The 25,607-nt window shown below is 58.5% G+C and overlaps 3 protein-coding genes and 2 long non-coding RNA genes across 6 annotated transcripts; 3 read left to right on the forward strand and 2 right to left on the reverse strand.

Annotated features, from left to right (window-relative positions):
- The first annotated feature begins 1,210 nt into the window (after positions 1–1,210).
- On the forward strand, positions 1,211–3,979 carry PFN1 (profilin 1). Its single transcript, XM_054653776.2, has 3 exons — positions 1,211–1,469; positions 2,969–3,161; positions 3,737–3,979. The coding sequence occupies exons 1-3, from the start codon at positions 1,338–1,340 to the stop codon at positions 3,832–3,834; spliced, it is 423 nt and encodes a 140-aa protein (XP_054509751.1). The 5' UTR covers positions 1,211–1,337; the 3' UTR covers positions 3,835–3,979.
- Positions 3,980–4,172: 193 nt separating this feature from the next.
- On the reverse strand, positions 4,173–5,614 carry LOC129134100 (uncharacterized). Its single transcript, XR_008536129.2, has 2 exons — positions 5,466–5,614; positions 4,173–4,829 (listed from the first exon to the last, which is right to left on the reverse strand). It is a non-coding gene; the product is annotated as an uncharacterized LOC129134100 (long non-coding RNA).
- Positions 5,615–5,750: 136 nt separating this feature from the next.
- Positions 5,751–9,515, forward strand: SLC25A11 (solute carrier family 25 member 11). Its single transcript, XM_054653774.2, has 8 exons — positions 5,751–6,046; positions 6,649–6,801; positions 7,005–7,211; positions 7,299–7,389; positions 7,887–7,977; positions 8,079–8,178; positions 8,277–8,328; positions 8,792–9,515. Exons 1-8 carry the CDS (start codon positions 5,970–5,972, stop codon positions 8,945–8,947), a joined length of 927 nt encoding a protein of 308 aa, XP_054509749.2. The 5' UTR covers positions 5,751–5,969; the 3' UTR covers positions 8,948–9,515.
- An 8-nt stretch (positions 9,516–9,523) lies between these two features.
- Positions 9,524–11,813, reverse strand: PSMB6 (proteasome 20S subunit beta 6). 2 transcript variants are annotated; one of them, XM_054653775.2, is made up of 6 exons: positions 11,655–11,813; positions 11,065–11,132; positions 10,754–10,885; positions 10,538–10,667; positions 10,174–10,318; positions 9,524–9,784 (listed from the first exon to the last, which is right to left on the reverse strand). In XM_054653775.2, the coding sequence occupies exons 1-6, from the start codon at positions 11,742–11,744 to the stop codon at positions 9,648–9,650; spliced, it is 702 nt and encodes a 233-aa protein (XP_054509750.1). In that variant the 5' UTR covers positions 11,745–11,813; the 3' UTR covers positions 9,524–9,647. The 2 variants fall into 2 exon arrangements, with proteins under 2 accessions (XP_054509750.1, XP_077048969.1); XM_077192854.1 differs by having other exon boundaries at positions 10,174–10,430.
- A 10,457-nt stretch (positions 11,814–22,270) lies between these two features.
- Positions 22,271–25,064, forward strand: LOC129134114 (uncharacterized). The gene is made up of 4 exons (XR_013185952.1): positions 22,271–22,342; positions 22,424–22,464; positions 22,546–24,019; positions 24,633–25,064. It is a non-coding gene; the product is annotated as an uncharacterized LOC129134114 (long non-coding RNA).
- The last annotated feature ends 543 nt before the right edge of the window (positions 25,065–25,607 follow it).

Below are 25,607 nucleotides of genomic sequence, written 5' to 3' on the forward strand. Positions count from 1 at the left end.
CGCTATAACGCGACCCCCAGCCGGGGGGGCTGCAGCGCCGCCCGAAGGCGCTAGAGGGAACAGGAGCCGCCAGAAGGGGAGGGGGCGAGCTGGGGGGGACGCGATTTTGGGGGTGCAAAAGGTCCTTTGGGGGGGGAGCTCAGCCCCTAAGGAGTCCCGGGGTGGGGGAGGGGGGAGCTCAGCCCCATGGGCCCCACAGCGTGGGGGAGGGGCGGTGGCTTTGACCACTTCCCGGGGAAGTTCTTGCGGGGGGGGGGCGGGGCCGGTCCTTTTATTGGGGGGGGGGGGAAGGGGCACCCCACGAGGCCTCGACCCCCCCCACCCTCCAGCCCCGTTCTGGGGGTCTCGGTACCCTCGGCCCCCCTCGGGGGGAGATGATCCCGAACTCCTCGGTTTCCCCCCCAGCCCCTTTCCCCGTCTTCAACCGCCGAGCCCCTCCCCCACCCCGGGGCAGGAAGTGAAACCGCTGCCCCTCCCCCCGGAAAGTCCCGCCTGGGTCTGACTCAAACCGAGCCCCGCGGGGGGACGGGGGGGGGGGGGGTCCCGCGCCCCCCGACTCACACCGAGCTGTCGCGACCCCCCCAGCGACCCCCGCGAGGGGCCCAGAGCGGGGCGCGGTGTCGCGATAAGGGCGTGTGTGTATCCCGGAATAACCGGGAATCGCGATATACAGGGAGGAGGCGCAATAACGAGGGATTCGTTATCAGTCTGGGGGGGTCACGATACCCGTGGGGGTGTCGCGATAGCGGGGAAGGGGGTCGGAATAACAGGGAAGAGGGGGCACAATAAAGGGTGGGGGTCGCGATAATGGGAGGGATCTGATTAACGGAAGCGAGCGCCGGGATACTGAGGGGGTGTTCGAATTTCGATGTATCGTGATAATCGCGGGATGCAGAATAGGAGGGGTTTGGATTGAGGGGGGCGGCGGGCGCAGCGAGGGAAGGGATCGCGGCGAACGGGAGCGCCGGGATCGCGGTAACGGCAAGGGCCAGGCCATCGCGGAGGACCGCAATGGGCGGGAGATGTCGCGATAGTCAGGGGAGGGTCGCGATAAAAAGCCCCCCCATCCCCCCCAAAATCGGCGCGCGCCCTCGGCGGCACGCGGGACGTTCCGGCCCCTGGCTCCGCCCCCGTTAGCCCCGCCCCCGTTATCCCCGCCCCCTGCGGCCCCTATGAAAACCGCCGCGCGGCGCCGCCGCTGCTCCTCCGCCGCCGCCGCGCCTCGACTGCACCGCGCAGGCGCCGAGCGAAAAGCCCGCCCCTTTCCCCGCCGAAAGCCCCGCCCCCCCGCGGAAGGCCCCGCCCCCCGCGCCCCGCCCGCCCGCCCCGCCGCCGCCATGAGCGGGTGGGCGCCCTACGTGGAGACGCTGCTGGCGGACGGCACCTGCCAGGATGCTGCTATCGTCGGCTATCGCGACACCCCCGCCGTCTGGGCCGCCGCCCCCGGCAAGACCTTCGCCAATATCACGGTGAGCGGCGGGCGCCGGCGGGGCCGGGGGGGGGTGCCGCGCGCTGAGGCGTTTCCCGCCCAAGCGCGCGGAGGGCGGGGGACCCGGCGGCCTCTGAGGGGCGGGGCTGACCCCCCCCACCCCTCCCGCGACGGGCTCCGGGAAGGACAAAAAAGGGAGAAAAACGCAAAAGCGCCAGCGTGGAGCGCGGCGGGGCGGGGTGGGGGGGCTCGGGCGCTGCCCGCGGTACCGGTACCGGGGGAGAGCCGGTACCGGGGGGGCCCTGCAGGCCGGAGAGGGGCCCAGCGGAGGGGCAGCCCCCTCCTCAACCGCGCTCCGAGCGTTTCGGGGGTCGCGGTTGGGCGGGGAAGGGGGGGATGGGCGAGCACCACGTGCTCCGGCGACCTCCGTCCCCGGTTCCCGTTGCTTTTATGGCGCTGCCGGGAGTGGATGGCGGGGCTCTCGTGGAGGGGGACGTGGGGATGTGGAGGAACCCCTCCCCACTTAAAAACCCTCTAAAAATGCGCGGAATGCGGCCACTTCCCGGTGGAGGAGGGGCGGCCGGGGCTTCCTGTGGGGGAGGGGCGGCGCGCGCGCACCCCCCTCCCCCCCTCCCCACTTCCCCCCAAGGAAATTGGGGGGGTGGTGGGAGGGAAGAAATTTGGGGAAGCCCATGGTAGGAAAGGGGGGGCTACCGGTGCCCTGGTCCTTGTCTGGGGTCAAGTGGGAGTTACGGGTGTCCCCGGGATCGGGGGGCACCCCAGGGACCGTGTCGGGGCTCATTGGGGTCCCCGGGGTCCCGGTGGGGGTGTCTGGGTTCGGTGTGGGGTCCCGGGGCCGTTCGCTTGAGGGCTCCTTTCTGGGGTTCCTGCGGGGCTGCTTTTGGGGTTCCTGACCTGTTCTCCCCCGTGGCAGCAGCGGGTGGAAGTGCTGGCCTTGGAGGGTCCCGGGTTTGGGGGGGTTTGGGAGATCCCTGGACGCTCGGGCCCTCTTGTGGGGACACTTCGGGGATCAGGGTTCTCTCATGGGGTCTCTGGCGGGAGTCATGGGGGTCCCGGGACACCTGGGCCCCTTTTATGGTCATGGAGTGGGAGTTATGAGAGTCCCTGTTTGCCGAGCGCCCTGCAGGGGCCCTGCCCGGGGCATTGGCTTTGGGGGTCCCTGGGTGGGGGTCTTTGGGGTCCCCTTGACCTGTCCCCACCCCATCCAGGCTTTGGGAGCCCCCTGGGTTTTTAGGGTTCCACTGACCTGTCCCCACCCCTGCAAAGTGACATGCCGTGATCAGGGGAGGCTATGGTGGTTCCCCACGGGTCTGTTTGGGGGTCTGTGCTCTGTTTCTGGGGTGCCCTGACCTGTCCCCACCCCATCCAGGCTTTGGGGGTCCCTGGGTGTGGGTCTCTGGGGTCCCTTTGACGTGTCCCCCCCCCTGCAAAGCGACAGGCTGTGATTGGGGGAGCTATGGCAGTCCCTCACGGGTGGTCTGGGGGTCTGGGCTCCGTTCCTGACGCCTGTCCCCGCAGCCAGCGGAGGTGGCGGCGCTGGTGGGCCCCGAGCGGGGCCCACTGCTGGTGCAGGGGCTGACGCTGGGGGGGCTGCGCTGCTCCGTCATCCGCGACTCGCTGCTGGTGGAGGGCGAGCACAGCATGGACCTGCGCACCAAGGGGGCTGCTGGAGCACCCACCTTCAACATCACGGCTGCCATCACCAACAAGAGTGAGGGACTCTGCTGCTGCCCCTGTCACCCCTGAAACTGCCCCTTGTCACCCCTGAAACTGCCCCCTGCCGCCCCTGCCACTGCCCCTTGTCACCCCTGAAACTGCCCCATGTCACCCCTGCCATTGCCCCCTGCAACTGCCCCCTGCCACTCCGTGTCACCCCCTGCCCACCTCCCTGTCACCCTGTGTACTGCCCCCACCTCCCTGTCACCCTGTGTCACCTCCCTGTCACCCCGTGTAACCTCCTGACCAGTTCCTGTCACCCCCCATGACCCCAAGCCTCCCATGTGTTTTATGCCATCACAGTGTCACCCGGTGTCACTCCCCAGGTGCTCCCCCCTCCCCCAGTGCCACCCTGTGTCCTCTCCCTTGCACAGCCACGTCACCTGCCCTGTCACCTGTGTCACCCCTGCCCTGCTTCCCATTCCTGTCCCCCTCCCCTTTGACCCACAAATTACCCCGTGCTAACTCCTGCCATCCCTTCATCCCTGCCCTTGTGCCCCCCTGTCTGTCTGTCTGTCTGGGGGTACGGGGAGCCTCGTGGTGACCCCCACCATGTCTCCATCCCTGCAGCCATCGTGCTGGCCATGGGCAAGGAGGGCGTGCACGGCGGCTGCGTCAACAAGAAATGCTACGAGATGGCCAACCACCTGCGGCGCAGCCAGTACTGAGGGGCTGGGGGCCACCCCGGGACCCCCAGGGACCCACCAGGGACCCCCAGGGACCAGCCAGGGACCAGCAGGACCCCGTCCCCCTCCCCCAGCCCGCCCCCCGATGATCCCCGCTGCCGGCAGCAATAAAGTGCCCTTGTGGGGATCCCTGTGCCTCGGGGCTTTTGGGGTGCTGGGGAGCTTTGGGGTGCGGCTCTGCCTCCACCCAGGGCGGTTGCCTGGGTCCAAGGGTGCTGCCGTGCCCTGGGGGGACAAAGTCCAGGTTGGGGTGGGGGTGACGCCGCAGCTGCCGCCCCACGGGGCCCTCCCCGCCACCCCCCGACTCTCAGCAAGCAAAGTTGGGGAGCAGAGGCTTTATTGGGGGACACAGGCTTTATTGGAGGGCTGCACTTGTGGGGCAGGCTGCGCTGGCAGTGGGGGGAGGTCAGATGGGGGTTGTAGGATGGAACAAGGGGGGTGGGGACATATTGGGGGGGAACAGAGGGGCTGTGGGGAACTGGGGGGGAGGAACCCTAGGTATCCTGGCAGGTTGTGGGACAGGGGCCCCCCCCCAGGTGTTCAGGGGGTGGTGGGGGCCAGAGGTGGGGGTTGGGGAGGTGCTGGGATGGGTTGGTGTGGGGGATGGGGGGGGCAGGGGGAGATGGGCGGGCTGGTGTGGGGTGAGGAAGGCAGGGTGGGGCAGAGATGGGGGTGTGGGAAGGCTCTGTGGGGTACAGCAGGAGATGTGCAGCAGGACCTGGGCAGGCGGAAGCAGCTCCCGGTGCCGTCGAGTCGAGGCCTTATAAGGGCAATGTGGTGGCTCCGGCGCTTCCTGCTCCCCCCCCTCACCCCCCCGTGTGACTCACGGGAAGGGGGGAAGGGCCCGCGGCTGCTCCACGGCGGGAATTGAGGCAGATTTGGGGTATCAGATTGGGCTGTGGGACTGTCCTGTCCCCTCACCCAGGTGTGGGAGTCCCCACCGTGCCTTTGACCTTGCTGTGAGGTGACCCCCATGGCTGTGAGGTGGGGGCACACCGTCACCCCATCAGTGTGGAGCCATTGCACCCCTGCATCCTGCAGGACAGTGTCCTTGTCCCCCTCTTGTCCACCCTGAAGGACAGTGTCCTTGCCCCCCCTCCCACACCATATCCAGGTGATTCTGTCACCTGTGACACCTGTAGGATGTTGTCACCTGTGTCATCCCTGCCACCGTGTGCCCCCTGGTGTCCCCAACACCTCAGGGGTACCCCGAAACTGGGGAGGCTAGAGGAGAATGGAAGGGCTGGGGAGGGGGTGGTGTGCAGTACCCAGTACCTCACCAGTGACTCCCAGTTAGAACCAGCAGTAGAGGTCAGCGGGATATGCCAGCATGAGTAGGGGGACTCGGAGTGACCCCGGTGCCACGCAAGATTGCCCCCAGTACAGCCGGACATCCTTCACTGCCCCACAGTGACCCCATAGTGCTTCCCAGTGACCCCAAAGTGCCTCCCAGTGACCCCCAGTGCGCTCAAAGCGCCTCCCAGCGATCCCCAGCGTACCAAGCGCTTCCCCTCAAAGCCTCAGAGCCTTCCAGTACCTGACAGCGCCCTCCAGTGTCCCAAACGCTTCCAATATCGCCCAGCGCGCACCAGTACCCCCCACCCAGCACTCACCGGCTGGAAGAGCACGGGACAGGCATCGCCCCAGGGCGCAGAGCAGCGGCGGGACCGAGTTCGTGAGGCGCCAGGCGCCGGCCGCCGCCCCCTCCCGCCGCCGCCGGCTCTCCTCAGCCCCCTCGAGATGGCGAACTCTCGCGAGAGAAGGGCGGGGCTACTTCGCCCCAGCCAATCCCCTCGCTTACCGAAGAACTCCCCGCCTAAACGCGCTTCACCAATGAGAGGCGAGAGCGCGGAACACGCCCCCCCTTTGGAGGCGGAGCTTCCCGCCCAGCCGCGCTCCCTGCGCGGGGCCCCCCGCCCCGGCCGGCGCGCACGCGCCCCGCGCAGGCGCACTGGCGCCGCGCCCCCCCGAGTCACCTTGGGGCGCCGCCGGTGCCGGACCCGGGACCGGACCCCGAAACCTCCCCGGGACCGGACCCCGAGACCCCCCGGGACCGGACCCCGCAACCCCCCCGGGACCGGACCCCGCGACCCACCCGGTACCACGGCCCGGCCGAGATGGCGGCGGTACCGGCGGCTGAGAGGCCCAAGACCTCCCCAAAATCCGTCAAGTTTCTCTTCGGCGGCCTGGCCGGGTGAGAGCCCCCTCCTATATCCCCCTCATCTCCCCCAAATTCGGGATACCGCACTCCCAAACCGAGAACCCCCCTACCAGAGCCTTCAGAGCGCCCCTAAAGCACCCCCGGTGCCCCTCGTAATCCCTCAGCTCACCCCAGACCTTTAACTTCCCATCACTGCCCCCCGGAGCCTCCCCCCAATCCCTTCTGTGCCCCTCGAGTGCTCCCCAAACCCTCTTTAGACCCCCCCCGATCCTCCCCCAAATCTCTTCTGTGCCACTCCTAACCCCTCAGCTCCCCCCAACCCTTTAACGTCCCATCGCTGCCCCCCAGAGCCTCCCCCAAATTCCTCCTGTGCCCCTCGAGTGCTCCCCAGACCCCCTTCAGACTGACCCAACCCTCCCATCACTAATCAGCCCTCCTCCAAAATCAATTAAAATCCACGGAACCTTTTCAAAGCCCCCGAAATTCCATCCAGCTCCCCTCAAATCTCCTTCATAGATCCCCAAAACTCCTTCAGGCTTTCTCGTCCCCCTGGGTTTCACCCGAGAGGACCGTGGGTGGGTTTTGGGGGGCTGTGAGTAATTTTTGGGGCCCTACCTAACCCCCTTTTCCTTCAGGATGGGGGCCACGGTGTTCGTGCAGCCCCTGGACCTGGTGAAGAACCGGATGCAGCTGAGCGGGGCCGGGGCCAAGGGCCGGGAGTACCGGACATCCCTGCACGCCCTGGGCTCCATTCTGCGCCACGAGGGGCTGAGGGGCATCTACACCGGGTATGGGCCCCCCCAGACCACCTCTGAACCCTCAGACCCCCTGGGACTCACTCCCATGCTGCAGGGGGTTGCTGATCACCTCCATGGGATACAGCCCCCCCCCCAAAACCTCAAAACCCCAAGCACCTGCCAGCCTCGAGCTCTTTCCTGCTCCCCTCTCTCCCCATTTTTGGGACTCCTGCCATTCCCTGTGTGCCCCCCAGGCTGTCAGCGGGGCTGCTACGCCAGGCCACCTACACCACCACCCGCCTGGGCATCTACAGCGTCCTCCTGGAGCGTTTTGGGGGAGCTGACGGGACCCCCCCTCCCTTCCTGGCCAAGGCAGCCATGGGCATGACCGCGGGGGCTGCGGGGGCTTTCGTGGGGACCCCAGCTGAGGTGGCGCTCATCCGCATGACAGCTGATGGCAGGTAAGCCCCCAGCCCTCCTGAACATACCTGCAGCCCCCTGAGTCTGCTTTTTTGACCAAAATCGCCTTTTTTTGCCCTGAATCCCAGGCTACCCCCCGGCGAGCGCCGTGGGTACCACAACGTGTTCGACGCCCTCGTGAGGATGGCGAGGGAGGAGGGGGTGCTCACTCTGTGGAGAGTACGTGGGGGCTGTGGGACCCCTGCCAGGACCCCCCTGCTGCCTCCCCGGGGATGCTGGGGGCGTCCCCATGCTCTGGGGAGGGGCATTGGGGTCTACCAAAGTGCCACATGCCATCCCAGGGCTGTACCCCACTGTGGTGAGGGGGGAGATCATGGTCTAGGGGGAAAGTGGGAATGCGGGGGGGGGTCTGTGGTGGGGTCTGGGGGTGCACAGGACTCACCTAAACACGCTTTTGTCCTCCAGTGCTGTGTCCCCATGCTCTGGGGAGGGGGATTGGATCCCCCAAAATGCCATGTGCCACCCCAGGGCTGTGTCCCCACTGTGCTGAGGGGGTCTGTGGCCTGATGTGGGAGGTCTGGGGGTGCGCAGCTTACCCAAACACCCCATTTTTCCCTAGGGCTGTGTCCCCACTGTGGTGAGGGAGCAGATAATGGTCTGTGGGGGGATGTGGGGGGTCTGGGGGCACTGCTTACCCACACATCCTTTTCCCCCAGGGCTGCATCCCCACCATGGCCCGTGCCGTGGTGGTCAACGCCGCCCAGCTCGCCTCCTACTCCCAATCCAAACAATTCCTGCTGGACTCCGGTGAGTTCAGGGGGAGGGTCTGAATGTGGGGGAACCCTAAATCCCACTGCACTCTCCTTCCCTCCCCACCGTTCCTCTTTGATGTTTTGGGGTGCCCCCAGGGCATTTCCGTGACGACATCCTGTGCCACTTCTGCGCCAGCATGATCAGCGGGCTGGTGACCACGGCCGCCTCCATGCCCGTGGACATCGTCAAGACCCGGTGGGTGCATTGCTGGGGGGGTCCCTTGCTCCCCATTAGATAACCACAGGTAGGACACCCAAAAACCTCCTGTTTAACTCCCAAATTCTGCCCAACAGGATCCAGAACATGAGGACAATAGATGGGAAACCCGAGTACCGCAACGGGCTGGTGAGTGAGGGTGGCACCATTTGGGACCCCCCTTTAATTTAGGGGGGGGCTTCTTTAAGCCCCCTTTGATTTGGGAGGGGCTCCTCTACCATTTTGGAAATTCCCTTTCACAACCGGGGGGGTTCCACACCATTTTGCGTGTGTTTTCCCTGTCATTGGAGGTGGGGGGAGAAATTCAGGTCATTTTGAGGAGATGCCCATAATTCTGGGGAGCTCCCCTGACATTCTGGGAAGTTTCCCCATTATTTTCTAGGGGAAATCCCTGTAATTTTGGGGGGGCAATCCTTGTCATTTTTGGAAGGTTTCTCATAATTTGGGAGGATTCCCCATCATTTTGACAGTGTCCATGTTATTCCAAGGAAGTTTCCCATCCTTCCTATGGAAGAGCATCCCTGGATTATTTTTTTGGGGGGCTCCCCTATTATATTGGGGGGGCTCCCCCGACACTCTGCCCCTCCTGCAGGACGTGCTGCTGAAGGTGGTGCGCTACGAGGGCTTCTTCAGCCTCTGGAAGGGCTTCACCCCCTACTACGCCCGCCTGGGCCCCCACACCGTGCTCACCTTCATCTTCCTCGAGCAGATGAACAAGTGGTACCAGCGGCTCTTCCTCAGTGCCTGACACCCCCGGGGGGGGTCGGGGGGCATCTGACCCCATCCCGTGGGCCTTCCAGGGGCACTTGACCCCCACTGAAGGGGTTTTGGGGGTGTCTGACTTCTCCCTCAGGTGCTGTGGGGGTGCCTGACCCTCCCCACACCACCAGGGGCTGGGGGGATGTGGCTCTGCAGGAGTGCCTGAGCACCCCCATATCAAGGCTATGAAGTGGTCCTGGGACCCTATGGAGGAGTCTTGGGCCCTATAGGGGTGCAGGACCCACTCCTTGGGGCTGTAGGGATCCCTGGGGCCCTGTGAAGGGGCCCTGGACCTGATGCAGAGGTGCTGGATCCCTCCCATGGGGACACCAGGGGATGCCTTGTCCCTGTGGGGCAGCCCTCTCTAAGGACTGCAGGGTGCCCTCCCCCTGTGCTCCCCTTTCCCACCCCTCTGGGGGTTTTGTTACCAGCCAATATCAAGGTCACAGTGTGGGGCAGGAGCCCCCCGAAATTTCCCCCCTCCCTCCCCATCCACCCTGTGCTTCGTTAACGAATCATGGATCGTGATCATATAATTAAAGCAAGACCCACAGACACTGGGGGGTGATTTTTCTCTGCCAGGAACAGGCTGACAGCAGGGGACCCCAAAGGCACACCCCAGCAACATCCAGCAGAGCTGTTTATTGTGTCCCCACACCAAACTGGGGGGTCCTGGGGCGGGCTCACCCTCACACAGCGGGGCCACCATCACCCCAGGGCAGGTCTGATCCAGCCAGGACTGTCCGTTCCACCCCCTCCTCCGTGATGGCTGCCAGCCTGATGACACCCCCGCTGGAGCCATCCCTCACCATCGCCAGGGCCAGGGCTGGGGGAGCACAGGTCAGCACCCCCCAAACCACCCCTGCCCCCAAATCCCCTTCCAGGGTCCCCCAAATCCCCTTCCAGGGTCCCCCAAACCCCCCATATCCCCAAAATCCCCTCAGCACTGCCCCCAAATCCCCTTCCAGGGTCCCCCAAACCCTCCATGTCCCCGAAATCCTCTCCCAGGACAAGCCCAAACCCCTCAGTGCCAGCCAAATCTTCTTTCAGGGTCCCCCAAACCCTCCATGTCCCCAAAATTCCCTCCCAGGACAAGCCCAAATGCCTTAATGCCAGCCAAACTCCTCTGTGCCCCCAAATGCCCTTCCAGGACCCCAGGCCCCCTCTCAGGACCCTTCCCCATATCCAAATTCCCCAAAATGCCCCAAAACCCACCGCGGGCGACGAATTCCTGGCACTGGGAGCGGCTCATGCCAGGCTGGAACGTAGCATCCAGGAATCCATAGATGTAGGAGCTGCCTGAGCCCCCCACGGCGAAGGGCTGGCGCAGGAGGAGCCCCCCCATGGGCACCACGTACACCTGGGGGGCACAGGGGGGGCTCTAAGGTGCTGTGGGGCAAAGGAAGGGGCTGTGGGGCAGAAAGGAGGGGGAGCTGTAGGGAAAACATGGGGTTATGGGGCAGAAGGGGGCCCTACAGGGTGGAAAAAAACGACATTCCAGGGCAGAAAGGGGAATACTGCAGGGCAGAAAAGGGGACATGCTGGGGCAGAAAAGGAACACACAGCAAAGGCAGCCCACCTGTCCCCCCCGGCGCGGGTCCCAGCCTGCCACAATGATGCCGGCGCTCAGCTCCTCGCGGTAGCGGTAGCAGCTCTGCTGGAAGAGGCGCGCAGCCGTGCGCACCCGCGGTGGCTCCTCCAGCTCCACGCTGCGGGGCAGGGCCGGGCGTGGGGCTGGGGCCGCCTCCCCCGGGCCCCCCGGCCCTGCCCCGTGCCCCGGGACCCGCGGGGGTACCTGTGGAAGGCCAGCTGGTAGGCCACGGCATCGGCCACCGCCTGCGTGTCGGCCGCCGAGCCCGAGCGGCAGCAGAAGATGCGGTCGTGGACGGGCGTCAGTTTGTCTGTCACACGGTTGGCGATGTAGGCCCTGGGGACACGGGGGGTGGTGTCATCAGGAGAGCCATCCAGCTGCTGTAGGTGGCACCACAGCGACAGGCCCAGGAGAGCCACCCAAGGTGGCATCACAGTGACACCCTGACAAGAGCGATAGCCCCATGATGCGGTCCCAGGCCCTCGTGACGCCACTGATTACGTCACAGCGCTCACCCGGTGGTGGTTCTGGAGTCGGCCCCTATCACGACACCTCCATCGAACTCCACGGCCATGATGGTGGTCTGGGGAGAGGGGAGGGGAAGGAAGGGGCTGCGCTGAGACCCCCAGCCCCAGAGAAACCCCCTGCCCCACAGCAGATCCAGCCCTGCCGCACAGAAACCAACCCGTGCCCCACAGAAATCGTCATCCCAAAGAACTCCCGGCCCCACAGCAGTTCTCCCCTCTCCAGACGAACCCCCCTGTGCCCCCCTCTCCAGGGGGGTCCCTCTGACCCAGATTCTCCTTTCCACACTCCTCAGGGAGCTCTGCTCCCCCACCCCCAATTCCCAGAGGAACCACCCTCCATCCTCCGCAGAGGAACCACCCCGTGCCCCCCTCTCTAGGGAGTTCCCTCTGCTCCCACATTCCCCTTCCCCCACTCCTCAGGGCGCTCTGCTCCCCCAGCCCCAATTACCCCCGCAGCCGCACACCGGAGACCCTCTGCCCCGCAGCGCGCCCCCTCCGCCCCACGACGCTTCTCCTGGCCCATAACGTCCCCAAGGCGACTCCGCAGCCCTCCAGGAGTGTCCCCCCGCCGCACTCACGCCGGTGCTGACGGGCTCCGCCGTCCATTCCCGGTGCGGCCCGGCGGGGCCCGGCCCGGCCCGCGGCTCCCACACCGTCACCGCCGCCATCTTCCGCCGCGCTTTACGGCGGCGCGGCCGGCGCGGCGGGCTTGGCTCGGCCCTTTACGGCAGTGTCACGGCAGCAAGGGGGGGGGGACATGGCGGCTGCCCGCTCTGGTGATCGCGCCTCTCCTCGGGAATAAAACTGCCGCTTCTCCTCGGAAATAACACTGCCGTTTCCCCCGCGCCCCAAGCCGTGCCTAACCCACCATCTCACCGGTGCGGAGGCGCCGGTTGCTGCTGGGGCCTGTCGGTGGGGGTTACCTGGGCACACCAGAGCTGCTGTGGGGGGGCGGTTCCCAGGGGGATCTCTCAAGGAAGGATGGTTGGAACGTGCTCGGTCGCACCTGGGCACGGAACAAAGCTCCAAGGAAAAACCGCGCCATTTCCTCGTGTTAAGGGGTTCACTTGAAGGAAGCTCTGAGTTTTTCAGCACTTTAAGGGTTAGGGGTCTGGGTACCAGGACACTGGGTACCAGGTAGGGTTAAGGTACAGGTGTAACACTCATGGTGGGACAGCACCAGAACCTTTCCAGCAGATCCAGACAGTTACCCCAAGGCTTGAGGGTGGCAGAGGCTGGGAGCTGAGGGAGGAGCAGGGAGAGGGGACAGTGGGTGACACGCAGACATGCTGAGGGTGGCAGGGGCAGTTGGAAGGTGACACTAAGAAGCTGGGGGCTGAGGAGCAAAGGAGAGGGTAAGGGTGACACAAAGAGCTGAGGGGCACTTAAGAGGGGCCTTGAGGGGCATAGTGGGGGGGGGGGGGGGGGCTTGAGGGTGACAGAGCCTGAGGGCTGGGGGGCCAAAAGGAAAAGGGCCGGCGTTGCTGTTCGGGGGCCTGTGGCTTGGAGTGGATGGCTGCCTCCTGAAATTCTGCAATACACAGGATGCTTCCCCGACCCAAGCTGACACCAGTACCAACTCGGGCTGCTTTGACAGTGCCAAGTGTCTCCTGCAATCTACCATCAGGAAACTGGGCTAGTTAGTTTTGTTTGCCAGGGAAAAGGGCCAGCACTGGTGTTCAGGGGCCTGTGGCCCAGAGCGGCCGGCTGCATGCTGAAAATTGGTCATTGTGCTGGATGTCTCCCAGACCCAAGCTGCCACCACTGCAAAGTCAGACTGCTTTGTGAGTCTTAAGTGCCTCCTGCAAACCTTCCCCAGCTGTCCCTCCTTGTTAAGGGTTTTGATTGAGGGAAAAATTTATCTTTTTTTCTTTGCTGGAGGGATTTAAATTGAGGAGAACCCTTATTTTCACAATATTTTTGGAGAATAAATTAAAGAGCAGAATTGGTTTATTTGCCATTTTATCAGTTTCAGTGAAGATAATTACCCCAGTTTCTCATTTTTACAGGTTCACTTGAAGGAAGCTCTGTCTTTTTCAGCATTTTAAGTATTTAAATATTCATTTCTGGGCACTTCTTTCTGTGCCTTTGGATCAGCTATCTCTGAGAAGGGGGAGCCTGGCATGTACTTAACCCTTACGCTGCCCAAAAGAGTTTTTTTTCTTATTTTGGTTTATAATGTCAATAGGCCTAATTAGGAGTCTCAAGGAGACTTAGACTATGTACATCATTAGTATTCTTCTCCACCCTACTTAGCCACACATGATGTACAACTTACTAATCATCAAGGAATAATTATATAAGTTAACAGCAAAGTACCAAATTTATCTAGCAATGCTCCTAAACACAAAGCTTTACATCTTACCAGTTTTCTGTTCTTCTGCTCCAAGTAGTTGTTGCAAAAAAGAAAGCGCTGTTATTTTTCTGAAGAGTTTTCTTCTATAACAAGCCCTTTGCACCCCTTGAACTTGAGTCAGAGGAGCCAAACAGCTGCAACTACTCTGAGGGCTTTCATACCCGGTGGGATTCGCCCCCTCCCTTTTCCTGGGTGCCATGGGAACGAGAGGCGGGCACCATCAGGGGTATATTAACCCCAGCCTTTGCTCAGGGCCTTCATTCCCCCCCTGGGAGGTGCTGGGATCAGAGCTCTCCTCTCATTTCAGGTAAGAGGCTTTTTCAGCTTATCTCAGCTTGTTTTCAGCAGGTGTTTCTGGGCATCTAAAGCAACAGAGGCTTTGAAGATACTGTGAAGAAAACAGCCTAGAATACAGGGAGTATTTAAGTTCACAATTTTGGGGTTTGTGTTTAGGGGTGGTAAAGCATGTTTTTAATTTCTGTTTTTGTTCTTATTTTATTTTGCATTTTTTTTTTTTGGAGGATTGTAGCTTCCAGTGACTCCAGGTTGTGTCAACTGCAACACTTTTTTCAGCAGATTCATCGTGTCACAAGAGGGATCTGCCCAGTGTCCAAGATGATGTTTGAGATTGAGGCTTCAGGTGAGTTGAGGATTGTGACTAGGAGAGGGAGGCTGAGCAGGTATCCGGTTAGGGGTTATTGTTGGGGGGGTGGTTTTGAAGGCAGCAGGGTGAGAAAGGGTGTCTATTTGAGCCCCCCACCCAAGGCCTTTTAGAAGCCAAGTAGAGGCACTCACACGTCTTACAGCACACAAGGGCGTCCACTGCACTCACAGGAATGCCATTTCACTTTACCTTTCTCTAATCCAGGTGCTACTCATAATAATGGCCACAGCCTTGGAATCAGGATGAAGCTGGAGCCTGAAGGAGCCAGGCACACTCAGGAGAGGGCAAGTAGCTGACTCACTGGGATTTGGCCCACATACCTCTGAACTCATACTTTGGTCTTGTTTTTCTTTATTGTAGCTGACCGAGAGGCTAACAGGCGATCACGGGGCCCTCCGAGGCAGACTCATTTCAGGTGCAACGTGGATCCTCATCACCGATCATCCAAAAGATAAGTCGGGGCCATGGCCTGGAGATGGGACAATGGGAGAGCAGCGGGTTGGGAGTTCCTGGGACAGATTTAAAGACTAGCAGAGGGAAAGGCAATCTTCTCCAAGGGGCCTCTTAGGACATCTAAAGGGAGAGGCTCTACTTGTGACGGCAGCTTTCAGGCGGGCAGCGCAGAACAGTTCCGGTCCACGTTGTGTTGTCCGGTGTACCATGTTACCTAGTGTGTCTTTGGGGTCCCTTTTGCCTTTTCCCCTCGAGGCCCTCACCACAAGCATGATGTGTTGTGTTTGTTGTCCCCCTGTTTGTCACGTTCTGTGTCACGGGTGTCCGCACATGTTTGTGCCGGAGCTGCTCTGCCCTGCCCTGCCGCATAGCCTGCTGCAACAGGACAAGTCCCAGGGACTTGCAGTTTGTGGGGCGTTGCCAGACTCTAGATGATATTCCTAGATAGACAGGAGATGTTTGGAGCTGTGAAGTTATGCCACAGCCCTTTGACTTTTGTCCTCACTTTCTTTCAGACGCAGAAGGATAAAATCCAGGGCAAAATCCATCCACCCATCCCGAGTGAGGAGGTTCCCCCGAGCAGGTCAGGCACCGTTTGTCTCTGCAGGGGGAGTGTAAAGTGTGACTTTGTTACAGCTCTGTTCTTTTTCTTTTTAGGAGGTAAAGCTGGATATCAACAGTCAAGATGAGATGGGCAAGGTGAGCATTGAGTAGGGTACAGAAGCAGTTGTTATTGCTCCAGTCTCACTTTCCGGTGCAACTCTGAGCATCTGTTCCTGTTTCTGCGCTTTAGGCAATCCACTCGGAGTACGCAGAGCCCCAGTCACCAACCAGCCGACACACCGGGTGCGCCGCTCTCCCGAGCCCTGCGGAAGAATCACGGGACTCGTCGATGAAGCCTCTGCCTTTTCTGTTTAAAGGTGTCACCAGCGTAGCCTTTGGCAATGGCTGAGGAGTCACGGTGAGTAGGGGAAGTAGGGAGGAGGAGCGAGGGTCCGCTCAGGTTTCAGCAATGCCACATCACCTCGTCTCCTCTTACCCCAGGCTTACCCCGTGACAACGGCATCAGCCTCGGAGCGCGGCCGAAGGGTGCGGCCCCAGGAGCCGGGCATTCTTGGGAAAACGGTGAGTGACAGAATTGTTGGGTTTTGGCCAGTGTGCTGCAGAGATCATGCATTGATATTTGCATTTCTTTCATGTAGCTGACTAAGAAACAACAGGGAGTTGTTGAACAACAGTGCTAGCAGGAATGTGCCAGCAGGAACTTCCCAGCTGTGGAGGCTGCCTCCATTGTACATGACACAGACCTGCATCCCCAGATGTCTGAGAGATAAGTAGAGGGGTACAACCCAGAGAGGGGATGAAAGCGGGGCGCAGGGTAGGGACCCACCGGGAGGGGTTTTTGAGTCCCCTTTGGAGATGGGGGCATCCATGAAGCGGCCCCTTAGGCCCCATAAAAGGAATGTGTCACTTTTGATGACAGAACTGAGGTGAGCAGGGCAGAGCAGTCCCGGTGTGTATTGTGTCACTTGTCTTTTGTGTATTATGTGTTGTTGGATATCTCATGTCTTTCATCGTAGCCCTTTGAGGGGCCTGTCAGAAACCTTGGCACCAGTCTTAGCATCTGTACTCTCAGCGTTCCTTGCCCTGGCACCGATGCCATGGAACTTTTAACTCGGCAGCTCAGACAGATATCAGAATGGCAACTCTTTTTCGAAGCATCCGGTCAGGTGTCTTTTCAGGTCTTGTTCTGAGCTGTATGGGCAGCTCTGCCCCGCCAGGATCCATTATGGCGGACTAGGACTTGAAAGAACGTGAGGGCAGGTAGAGGCTTCTGGCCGTAGGATTCTCGGCCATCCATCTTTGCAGTTCTTGGAATAAATCATTTGGTTAGCATCTTCTTCCTCCAGGTTTCTCTGAGCCTGATCAGCTCACCATTGGTCTCCCCTTGGTCATCCCCTTCTGCATTCTCTCAGTCCTCGCAGCCATTTTCCTTGCCAGGAGATTTCTGTCCGTGTTGTGTCCCCGTTGTCTGTCACGTCCTGTCCTGTGTCACGGGTGTCTGCACACACATTTGTGCCGGAGCTGCTCTGCCCTGCTGCCTAGGCTGGCGTAGTAGGAGAAGTCCCGGGGACTTGAAGCTTGTAATGTGGGATGTTGTTGGACTCTAGGTGGGATTTGTAGATGCACACAGGAGATCTGGAGCTCTTAAGTTATCCTGCAACAGTTTGACTCTTGTCCTAACTTTTTTTTCAGATTCAGATGGATTAAATATGTGCCAGAGGGCCCCATCCCGGGTGAGTGGTTTCCCCCGAGCAGGTGAGGCGCCATTTGTCTCTGCAGCAGAAGCGTATGCGGTGACTCTGTTACAGCTCTGTTCTTTGTCGTTCTTTTTAGGAAGTAAATCTGGATACCAGCAGTCAAGGTGAGCAGTGGAGAGAAGTAGCTGTTATTGCTCCAGTCTCAGTTTCTGGTGCTGCTCTAAGCTTCCATTCTCGTTTGTACGCTTTAGGCAATCCACTCGGAGCCTGCCAAGCCCCCGTCACCAGCCGGCGGATGCACCGGGTTCCCTGCACGTGTGAGTCCTGTGGATGCATTACAGGACCTGGTGAGGAAGCCCTGAACTTTTCTATTTAAAGGTGCCTTCCGGGTGGCCTTGGGCAGCTGCCCGGGAGTTGCGGTGAGTCGGGGAAGTAGGGAGGAGGAGCGAGGGTCCCCTCAGGTTTCAGCCATGCCAAATCACCTCATCTCCTCTTAACCCAGGCACCCCCCGTGACGACGGCCTCGGTCTCTGAGCGTGCCCCAAGCGTGCGGCCCGAGCAGCCGAGCGTTCTTAGGAGCAGGGTGAGTAGCAGACTTGTGGGGTCTTGGCCGATGGGCTGCCAAGATCGGGCACTGATGTTTGGTTTTCTTTAATACAGCTGTCTGAGAGACACCAGCCCCGTGCCAGCAGGAGCTCCCCAGCTGACGAGGTGGCCTTTCTTTGCACCCGAGACCGGCATCCCCAGCTGTGCGAGAGATAAGTAGAGGGCCATGACCCACAGCGGGGGTGAAAGCAGGGTGCTGGTTTGGGAATTACTGGGAGGGGTTTTTGAGTCCCTTTTGGAGATTGGGGGTGTCCATGAAGCGGCCCCTTACGCCCCATAAAAGCAAAGCCTGACTTTGGATCACAGTGCTGAGGTGCGCAGGGCAGAGCAGTCCCGGTGTGTATCGTGTCACTTGTCTACTGTGTATTATGTGTTGTTTGGATATGTCATGTCTTGTATCTTAGCCCTATGAGGGGCCTGTCAGAAACCCTGGCATCATTGTTAGCACCTGTGCTCTCTGCATTCCTCGGCCTGGCAGCCAGGCCATAGAACTTTCCACTTGGGATCTCAGACAGGCATCAGACTCTCTTGTCTCTTTAGAAGCATCCGGTCAGGTGTCTTTTCAGGTCTTGTTCTGAGCTGTTTGGGCAGCTCTGCCCCGCCAGGATCCATTATGGCGGACTAGGACTTGAAAGAACGTGAGGGCAGGTAGAGGCTTCTGGCCGTAGGATTCTCGGGCATCCATCTTTGCAGTTCTTGGAATAAATCATTTGGTTAGCATCTTCTTCCTCCAGGTTTCTCTGAGCCTGATCAGCTCACCATCGGTCTCCCCTTGGTCATCCCCTTTTGCATTCTCTCAGTCCTCGCAGCCATTTTCCTTGCCAGGAGATTTCTGTCCGTGTTGTGTCCCCGTTGTCTGTCACGTCCTGTCCTGTGTCACGGGTGTGTGCACACACATTTGTGCCGGAGCTGCTCTGCCCTGCTGCCTAGGCTGGCGTAGTAGGAGAAGTCCCGGGGACTTGAAGTTTGTAATGTGGGATGTTGTTGGACTCTAGATGGGATTTGTAGATGCACACAGGAGATCTGGAGCTCTTAAGTTATCCTGCAACAGTTTGACTCTTGTCCTAACTTTTTTTTTCAGATTCAGATGGATTAAATATGTGCCAGCGGGCCCCATCCCGGGTGAGTGGTTTCCCCCGAGCAGGTGAGGCGCCATTTGTCTCTGCAGCAGAAGTGTATGCGGTGACTCTGTTACAGCTCTGTTCTTTGTCTTTCTTTTTAGGAAGTAAATCTGGATACCAGCAGTCAAGGTGAGCAGTGGAGAGAAGTAGTTGTTATTGCTCCGGTCTCAGTTTCTGGTGCTGCTCTAAGCTTCCATTCTTGTTTGTACCTTTAGGCAATCCACTCGGAGCCTGCCAAGCCCCCGTCACCAGCCGGCGGATGCACCGGGTTCCCTGCACGTGTGAGTCCTGTGGATGCATTACAGGACCTGGTGAGGAAGCCCTGAACTTTTCTATTTAAAGGTGCCCTCCGGGTGGCCTTGGGCAGCTGCCCGGGAGTTGCAGTGAGTCGGGGAAGTAGGGAGGAGGAGCGAGGGTCCCCTCAGGTTTCAGCCATGCCAAATCACCTCATCTCCTCTTACCCCAGGCACCCCCCGTGACGACGGCCTCGGTCTCTGAGCGTGCCCCAAGCGTGCGGCCCGAGCAGCCGAGCGTTCTTAGGAGCAGGGTGAGTAGCAGACTTGTGGGGTTTTGGCCGATGGGCTGCCAAGATCGGGCACTGATGTTTGGTTTTCTTTAATATAGCTGTCTGAGAGACACCAGCCCCGTGCCAGCAGGAGCTTCCCGGCTGACGAGGTGGCCTTTCTTTGCACCCGAGACCGGCATCCCCAGCTGTGCGAGAGATAAGTAGAGGGCCATGACCCACAGCGGGGGTGAAAGCAGGGTGCTGGTTTGGGAATTACTGGGAGGGGTTTTTGAGTCCCCTTTGCAGATGGAGGTGTCCATGAAGCGGCCCCTTAGGCCCCATAAAAGCAAAGCCTGACTTTGGATCACAGTGCTGAGGTGCGCAGGGCAGAGCAGTCCCGGTGTGTATCGTGTCACTTGTCTACTGTGTATTATGTGTTGTTTGGATATGTCATGTCTTGTATCTTAGCCCTATGAGGGGCCTGTCAGAAACCCTGGCATCATTGTTAGCACCTGTGCTCTCTGCATTCCTCGGCCTGGCAGCCAGGCCATAGAACTTTCCACTTGGGATCTCAGACAGGCATCAGACTCTCTTGTCTCTTTAGAAGCATCCGGTCAGGTGTCTTTTCAGGTCTTGTTCTGAGCTGTATGGGCAGCTCTGCCCCGCCAGGATCCATTATGGCGGACTAGGACTTGAAAGAACGTGAGGGCAGGTAGAGGCTTCTGGCCGTAGGATTCTCGGGCATCCATCTTTGCAGTTCTTGGAATAAATCATTTGGTTAGCATCTTCTTCCTCCAGGTTTCTCTGAGCCTGATCAGCTCACCATCGGTCTCCCCTTGGTCATCCCCTTTTGCATTCTCTCAGTCCTCGCAGCCATTTTCCTTGCCAGGAGATTTCTGTCCGTGTTGTGTCCCCGTTGTCTGTCACGTCCTGTCCTGTGTCACGGGTGTGTGCACACACATTTGTGCCGGAGCTGCTCTGCCCTGCTGCCTAGGCTGGCGTAGTAGGAGAAGTCCCGGGGACTTGAAGTTTGTAATGTGGGATGTTGTTGGACTCTAGATGGGATTTGTAGATGCACACAGGAGATCTGGAGCTCTTAAGTTATCCTGCAACAGTTTGACTCTTGTCCTAACTTTTTTTTCAGATTCAGATGGATTAAATGTGTGCCAGAGTGCCCCATCCCGGGTGAGTGGTTTCCCCCGAGCAGGTGAGGCACCATTTGTCTCTGCAGCAGAAGTGTATGTGGTGACTCTGTTACAGCTCTGTTCTTTGTCTTTCTTTTTAGGAAGTAAATCTGGATACCAGCAGTCAAGGTGAGCAGATGAGAGAAGTAGTTGTTATTGCTCCGGTCTCAGTTTCTGGTGCTGCTCTAAGCTTCCATTCTCGTTTGTACGCTTTAGGCAATCCACTCGGAGCCTGCCAAGCCCCCGTCACCAGCCGGCGGATGCACCGGGTTCCCTGCACGTGTGAGTCCTGTGGATGCATTACAGGACCTGGTGAGGAAGCCCTGAACTTTTCTATTTAAAGGTGCCCTCCGGGTGGCCTTGGGCAGCTGCCCGGGAGTTGCGGTGAGTCGGGGAAGTAGGGAGGAGGAGCGAGGGTCCCCTCAGGTTTCAGCCATGCCAAATCACCTCATCTCCTCTTAACCCAGGCACCCCCCGTGACGATGGCCTCGGTCTCTGAGCGTGCCCCAAGCGTGCGGCCCGAGCAGCCGAGCGTTCTTAGGAGCAGGGTGAGTAGCAGACTTGTGGGGTTTTGGCCGATGGGCTGCCAAGATCGGGCACTGATGTTTGGTTTTCTTTAATATAGCTGTCTGAGAGACACCAGCCCCGTGCCAGCAGGAGCTCCCCAGCTGACGAGGTGGCCTTTCTTTGCACCCGAGACCGGCATCCCCAGCTGTGCGAGAGATAAGTAGAGGGCCATGACCCACAGAGGGGGTGAAAGCAGGGGGCTGGTTTGGGAATTACTGGGAGGGGTTTTTGAGTCCCCTTTGGAGGTGTGGGGGTGTCCATGAAGCGGCCCCTTACGCCCCATAAAAGCAAAGCCTGACTTTGGATCACAGTGCTGAGGTGCGCAGGGCAGAGCAGTCCCGGTGTGTATCGTGTCACTTGTCTACTGTGTATTATGTGTTGTTTGGATATGTCATGTCTTTTATCTTAGCCCTATGAGGGGCCTGTCAGAAACCCTGGCATCATTGTTAGCACCTGTGCTCTCTGCATTCCTCGGCCTGGCAGCCAGGCCATAGAACTTTCCACTTGGGATCTCAGACAGGCATCAGACTCTCTTGTCTCTTTAGAAGCATCCGGTCAGGTGTCTTTTCAGGTCTTGTTCTGAGCTGTATGGGCAGCTCTGCCCCGCCAGGATCCATTATGGCGGACTAGGACTTGAAAGAACGTGAGGGCAGGTAGAGGCTTCTGGCCGTAGGATTCTCGGGCATCCATCTTTGCAGTTCTTGGAATAAATCATTTGGTTAGCATCTTCTTCCTCCAGGTTTCTCTGAGCCTGATCAGCTCACCATCGGTCTCCCCTTGGTCATCCCCTTTTGCATTCTCTCAGTCCTCGCAGCCATTTTCCTTGCCAGGAGATTTCTGTCCGTGTTGTGTCCCCGTTGTCTGTCACGTCCTGTCCTGTGTCACGGGTGTCTGCACACACATTTGTGCCGGAGCTGCTCTGCCCTGCTGCCTAGGCTGGCGTAGTAGGAGAAGTCCCGGGGACTTGAAGTTTGTAATGTGGGGTGTAGTTGGACTCTGGGTGGGATTTGTAGATTCACACAAGATATCTGGAGCTTTTAAATTATCCTGCAGCCCTTTGACTTTCGTCCTAACTTTCTTTCAGATGCAGAAGGATAAAATCCAGGTCAGAGCCCCCCATCCCAGGTGAGGGGATTACCCCGAGCAGGTGAGTCACCGTTTTTCTCTGCAGAGGAAGCATAAATGGTGGCCATTACAGCAGTGTTCTTTGTCTCTCTTTTTAGGAGGTCAAGGCCGAGAGCAGCAGTCAAGGCCGAGTGGGCAAGGTGAGCATTGAGTAGCGTACAGAAGCAGTTGTTATTGCTGATGTCTCAGTTTCTGGTGGAGCTCTAAGCATCTCCTCTTGTTTTTTTTTTTTTAGGTGGTTCACTTGCCATCTATTCTGGTCGAGCATGCCCATTCCAGGTGTGTACAAGCTTAAGGTATCAGTGTGGCATCCTTGTCAGATTTGGGAGGTTGTGTTTTCGCAGTATCTCAGCATGCTTTTCTGCTTTGTTTCTTTGCAGGTGCTGTTGCTGCCCTAGGCACGCCAAGGAACAGAGGAGGGCAGGTGAGTCAGAGTTTAGGCAGGCTGACCCATAGGTGAGCGTTAAACAGCAGCATGCTAAGCGTGTACCTTTTCTTTTTGCAGGTATTTTCCAGGCACGCTCTGGAGTGAAATCAAGATTTGAGGTGAGCCGGGGCAGTGGTGCGGAGGAGTCCCGGGGATTACTGGTTTTGAGGGCAATAGTCAGGTTTTCTGTTTTGTCTCAGGTACCCTGAGGAGGCTTGTAGCCAAAGCTTGGAAACGGCAGCACCGAAGCACACACGGAGAGCATCTCAATGTCCACGTGCGACCGAGGATGGATTTTGTCCGCTCTTCTTCCAAAAGCTAAGTGTCGGGGCCAGTGGCTGGGAGAAGGGGAAAAACCTTTACTCTCACAGGAGGCAATTTGATGTCAGCTTAGCGTAGAGGTCTGTAGCGGGGTGGGCTCTCTGGAAGTAAAGGGAGAGGGTTTCCCCTCAGCCTCGCCAGAGCCTTTGCTGGGCAGGGCAGTTCCAACCCATCTCCACATTTTCATGTACTTTGCATCGTCCGCCTCCCTCGACTCGACGTCGTCACGGATCTTTCCCCCGAGGAGCTCGCCTTCACGTCCGGAGCTACGGCCACGGTCACCCGGCAGTCGGCCTCCTTCTCTAGGCTCGCTGAGCCTCTCGAGCATCCTCTTAACTGCTTCAGCACTAACTTCTTTTAACGAGTTACGTTTCATCATCACGTGCTCTTGTCATAGGGCTTTCTCTCCTTTGGCATCATCAGCCTCTGGCTCATCTTGTGCTAGGAATCTCAGGTCCCTAAGGGGACAGTGCCAGGCAGTTGCCGCTCGTCTCTGTGTCATGTCATCTGTGTCTGTGTCATGTCGTCTGTGTCTGTGTTATGTCGCCCGTGTCTGTGTTATGTAGTCTGTGTCCATTGTCTTCCGTGTCACAGGCCTTTGTCACGTCTTGATGCTTTATCGGCACTATTCCGTGCCACATTGCCCGCGTTCTACTCACGTTCCTTTCCGGATATCCCTTATTCCGGCACCTGTACATTTTTACTCTGAGACAGGAGTGTCTCAAAGGGACAAGATGTTCTCATCCATCTTCCTTCTCACTACCAGCTTTGGTAGTGCCTTTTTTTCCATGCCATTCTCTTGGACTTCTGGAGGGAGCGTCTTACACCCTCCTCACGTGACTGCAGTAGTTCTATAGGTTCCATCTTCTCAAAGAGTATAGGACTCAAGAATTAGTATCTTCCAGAGAGCTGTTTAAAGTCCTGGCTTATACTGTATGTACTTACACTGCGTGTACCTATGTTGGCTTATACTGTATGTACTTATATTGTGTGTACCTATGCTGGCATATATTGTATGTACTTACACTCCATGTACACTTGCACTGTATGCGTCGGCTTATATTGTGTGTACTTATGTTGTACTGCTTATGGTCGGAGCTGCCCTGCCCTGGCACGTAGTCACAGTTAGGTAGAACAGTTATAAAAACTTTACTGTTCCTCTGTCTTTTATGGGATTTTGGGTAGAAAACTTACTGGTCCAGAGTGGGGACAAGTCCTAGCTGTCAGCCACTCGTTGACCGCTTCCTGTCGTCTCACAGGTCCCCGAGGCTGCTGATTTCCCCATAATCTACCATTTGACGTCAAGGAGCAGCAGCCAGAAGAAGCGTGGAAGCGCGTTCTTCAGCGTCTCGAGTAAGAGCCGCAGGGAACGTTTAAATGGGAGGAGTGCGTGAGCGTGTGTGAGAGCACGTGACTGTGTCTGTCTGCGTCTGCTCGTCTCTGCGTGTGTGAGAGCACGTGACTGTGTCTGTCTGCGTCTGCTCGTCTCTGCGTGTGTGAGCGCATGCTGACTGGATTTAACCTTGTGTGTGTGACTTTTGCTTTTCAGGTTTTTCAACTCATTTGTAAATTTAGAGTAAAAAATCCCCAGCTGGGTTCCCCCCCCCGCCCCCAGCTGGGTGTTTTTTTCCCGGGTCCCGGTCGGTCTGCGAGGCGACGTTCATCGCCAAAGTTTGGGTGTGGACCATCCAGGGACCGGGGTTCTCGTCAGGCAGGAGGATTTTTTGGAGGCTCCTGGGACCACGTTCCTGAGGACCAATGATTGCTGGGGTGTAATTTAGCATTGTGATGAGAGGGATGGTGAGTTTGTGTGTAACGTGAAGGGGGTGTTAATGGTAGATGAGTGCTGTTTTTTGTGTGCTTTTGTTGTTTTGGGTTTCCTGTAACAATAAATCCACATGTAATGAAAATAGAAAAAGGTTATAATCTTGTGTTAATATGTGTGTTGTATTGCTCTGTATTGCAGGGTGAGCACAGGGTGAACTCTCTCCTCCTTGCTGTGACACCTGGGCTGGCAGGGATGACACAGTGACCTCGGCCGGCCGATGCTGCCTGTGCCATCACCTGGCACTGACGTGTTTGATGAAAATCCTTTTGCTGGGATTTTTCTCCTGAGAAGCCTCAGAACAGAAATGGAACCAATAACGATCTGCTGGCTGTGGAGTGTGGGCTGGAGATGGTTTAGCAACAGGGGCATCTTGGATTGGTCTCCTGTGCATTGTTTCTACTTGATGACCAATCATGGTCCAGCGGTGTTGGGGCTGTGAGCAGTCCCAGGTTTTTATTATTCATTCCTTTCCAGCTTTCTGATGTCTCCTTGCTCTTTTAGTATAGTTCTAATATCTGATTTTCTTTTAATATAATAGAGATCATAAAATAATATTTCAGCCTTCTGAAAGGTGGAGTCAAGATTCTCGTCTCCTCCCTTGTCCTGGGGACCCTCAAACACCACCACAATCAGCGGCTGAGCGGGTTTGTGCGAGCCTCTCAATAACCCTTGGCCGGTCCTGAGTCGGCAGACACTGGGGGGGGGCAGCCCCAACACGACCGACAGCGGGGAGACACCCTCTGTGCCCCGAGGGTACTGAGGGCACCTGGGCTGGGGGGAGACACTCTCTGTGCCCCAAGGGTACTGAGGGCACCTGGGCTGGTCGCCTTTGCAGCACAAGAGACACCAGACACAGCGGTAGAAGATAAAGGGCCAACTCTTAGCAGGGGTTTATCCAAGGTTTTATTAGGAGTCCCAAAGGAGCTCCTGCACCTCAGGGGGCCTCCTGCCGAGAGCCCTGGGAGATGTGCCAAGGTTACATTTAAAGGGAGGTGGAAACCAAAAGTAGATAACATCCTACCAACCATTAAGTGACCCTAAGGGATGGATGCTGGGGGATAGACATACAGGACAGCGTATGGGGCAAGGCTTGGGGGGCTGACCCCTGGCCTC

This window comes from Agelaius phoeniceus, chromosome 36 (assembly GCF_051311805.1).
Source record: "Agelaius phoeniceus isolate bAgePho1 chromosome 36, bAgePho1.hap1, whole genome shotgun sequence".
Taxonomy (NCBI): domain Eukaryota; kingdom Metazoa; phylum Chordata; class Aves; order Passeriformes; family Icteridae; genus Agelaius; species Agelaius phoeniceus.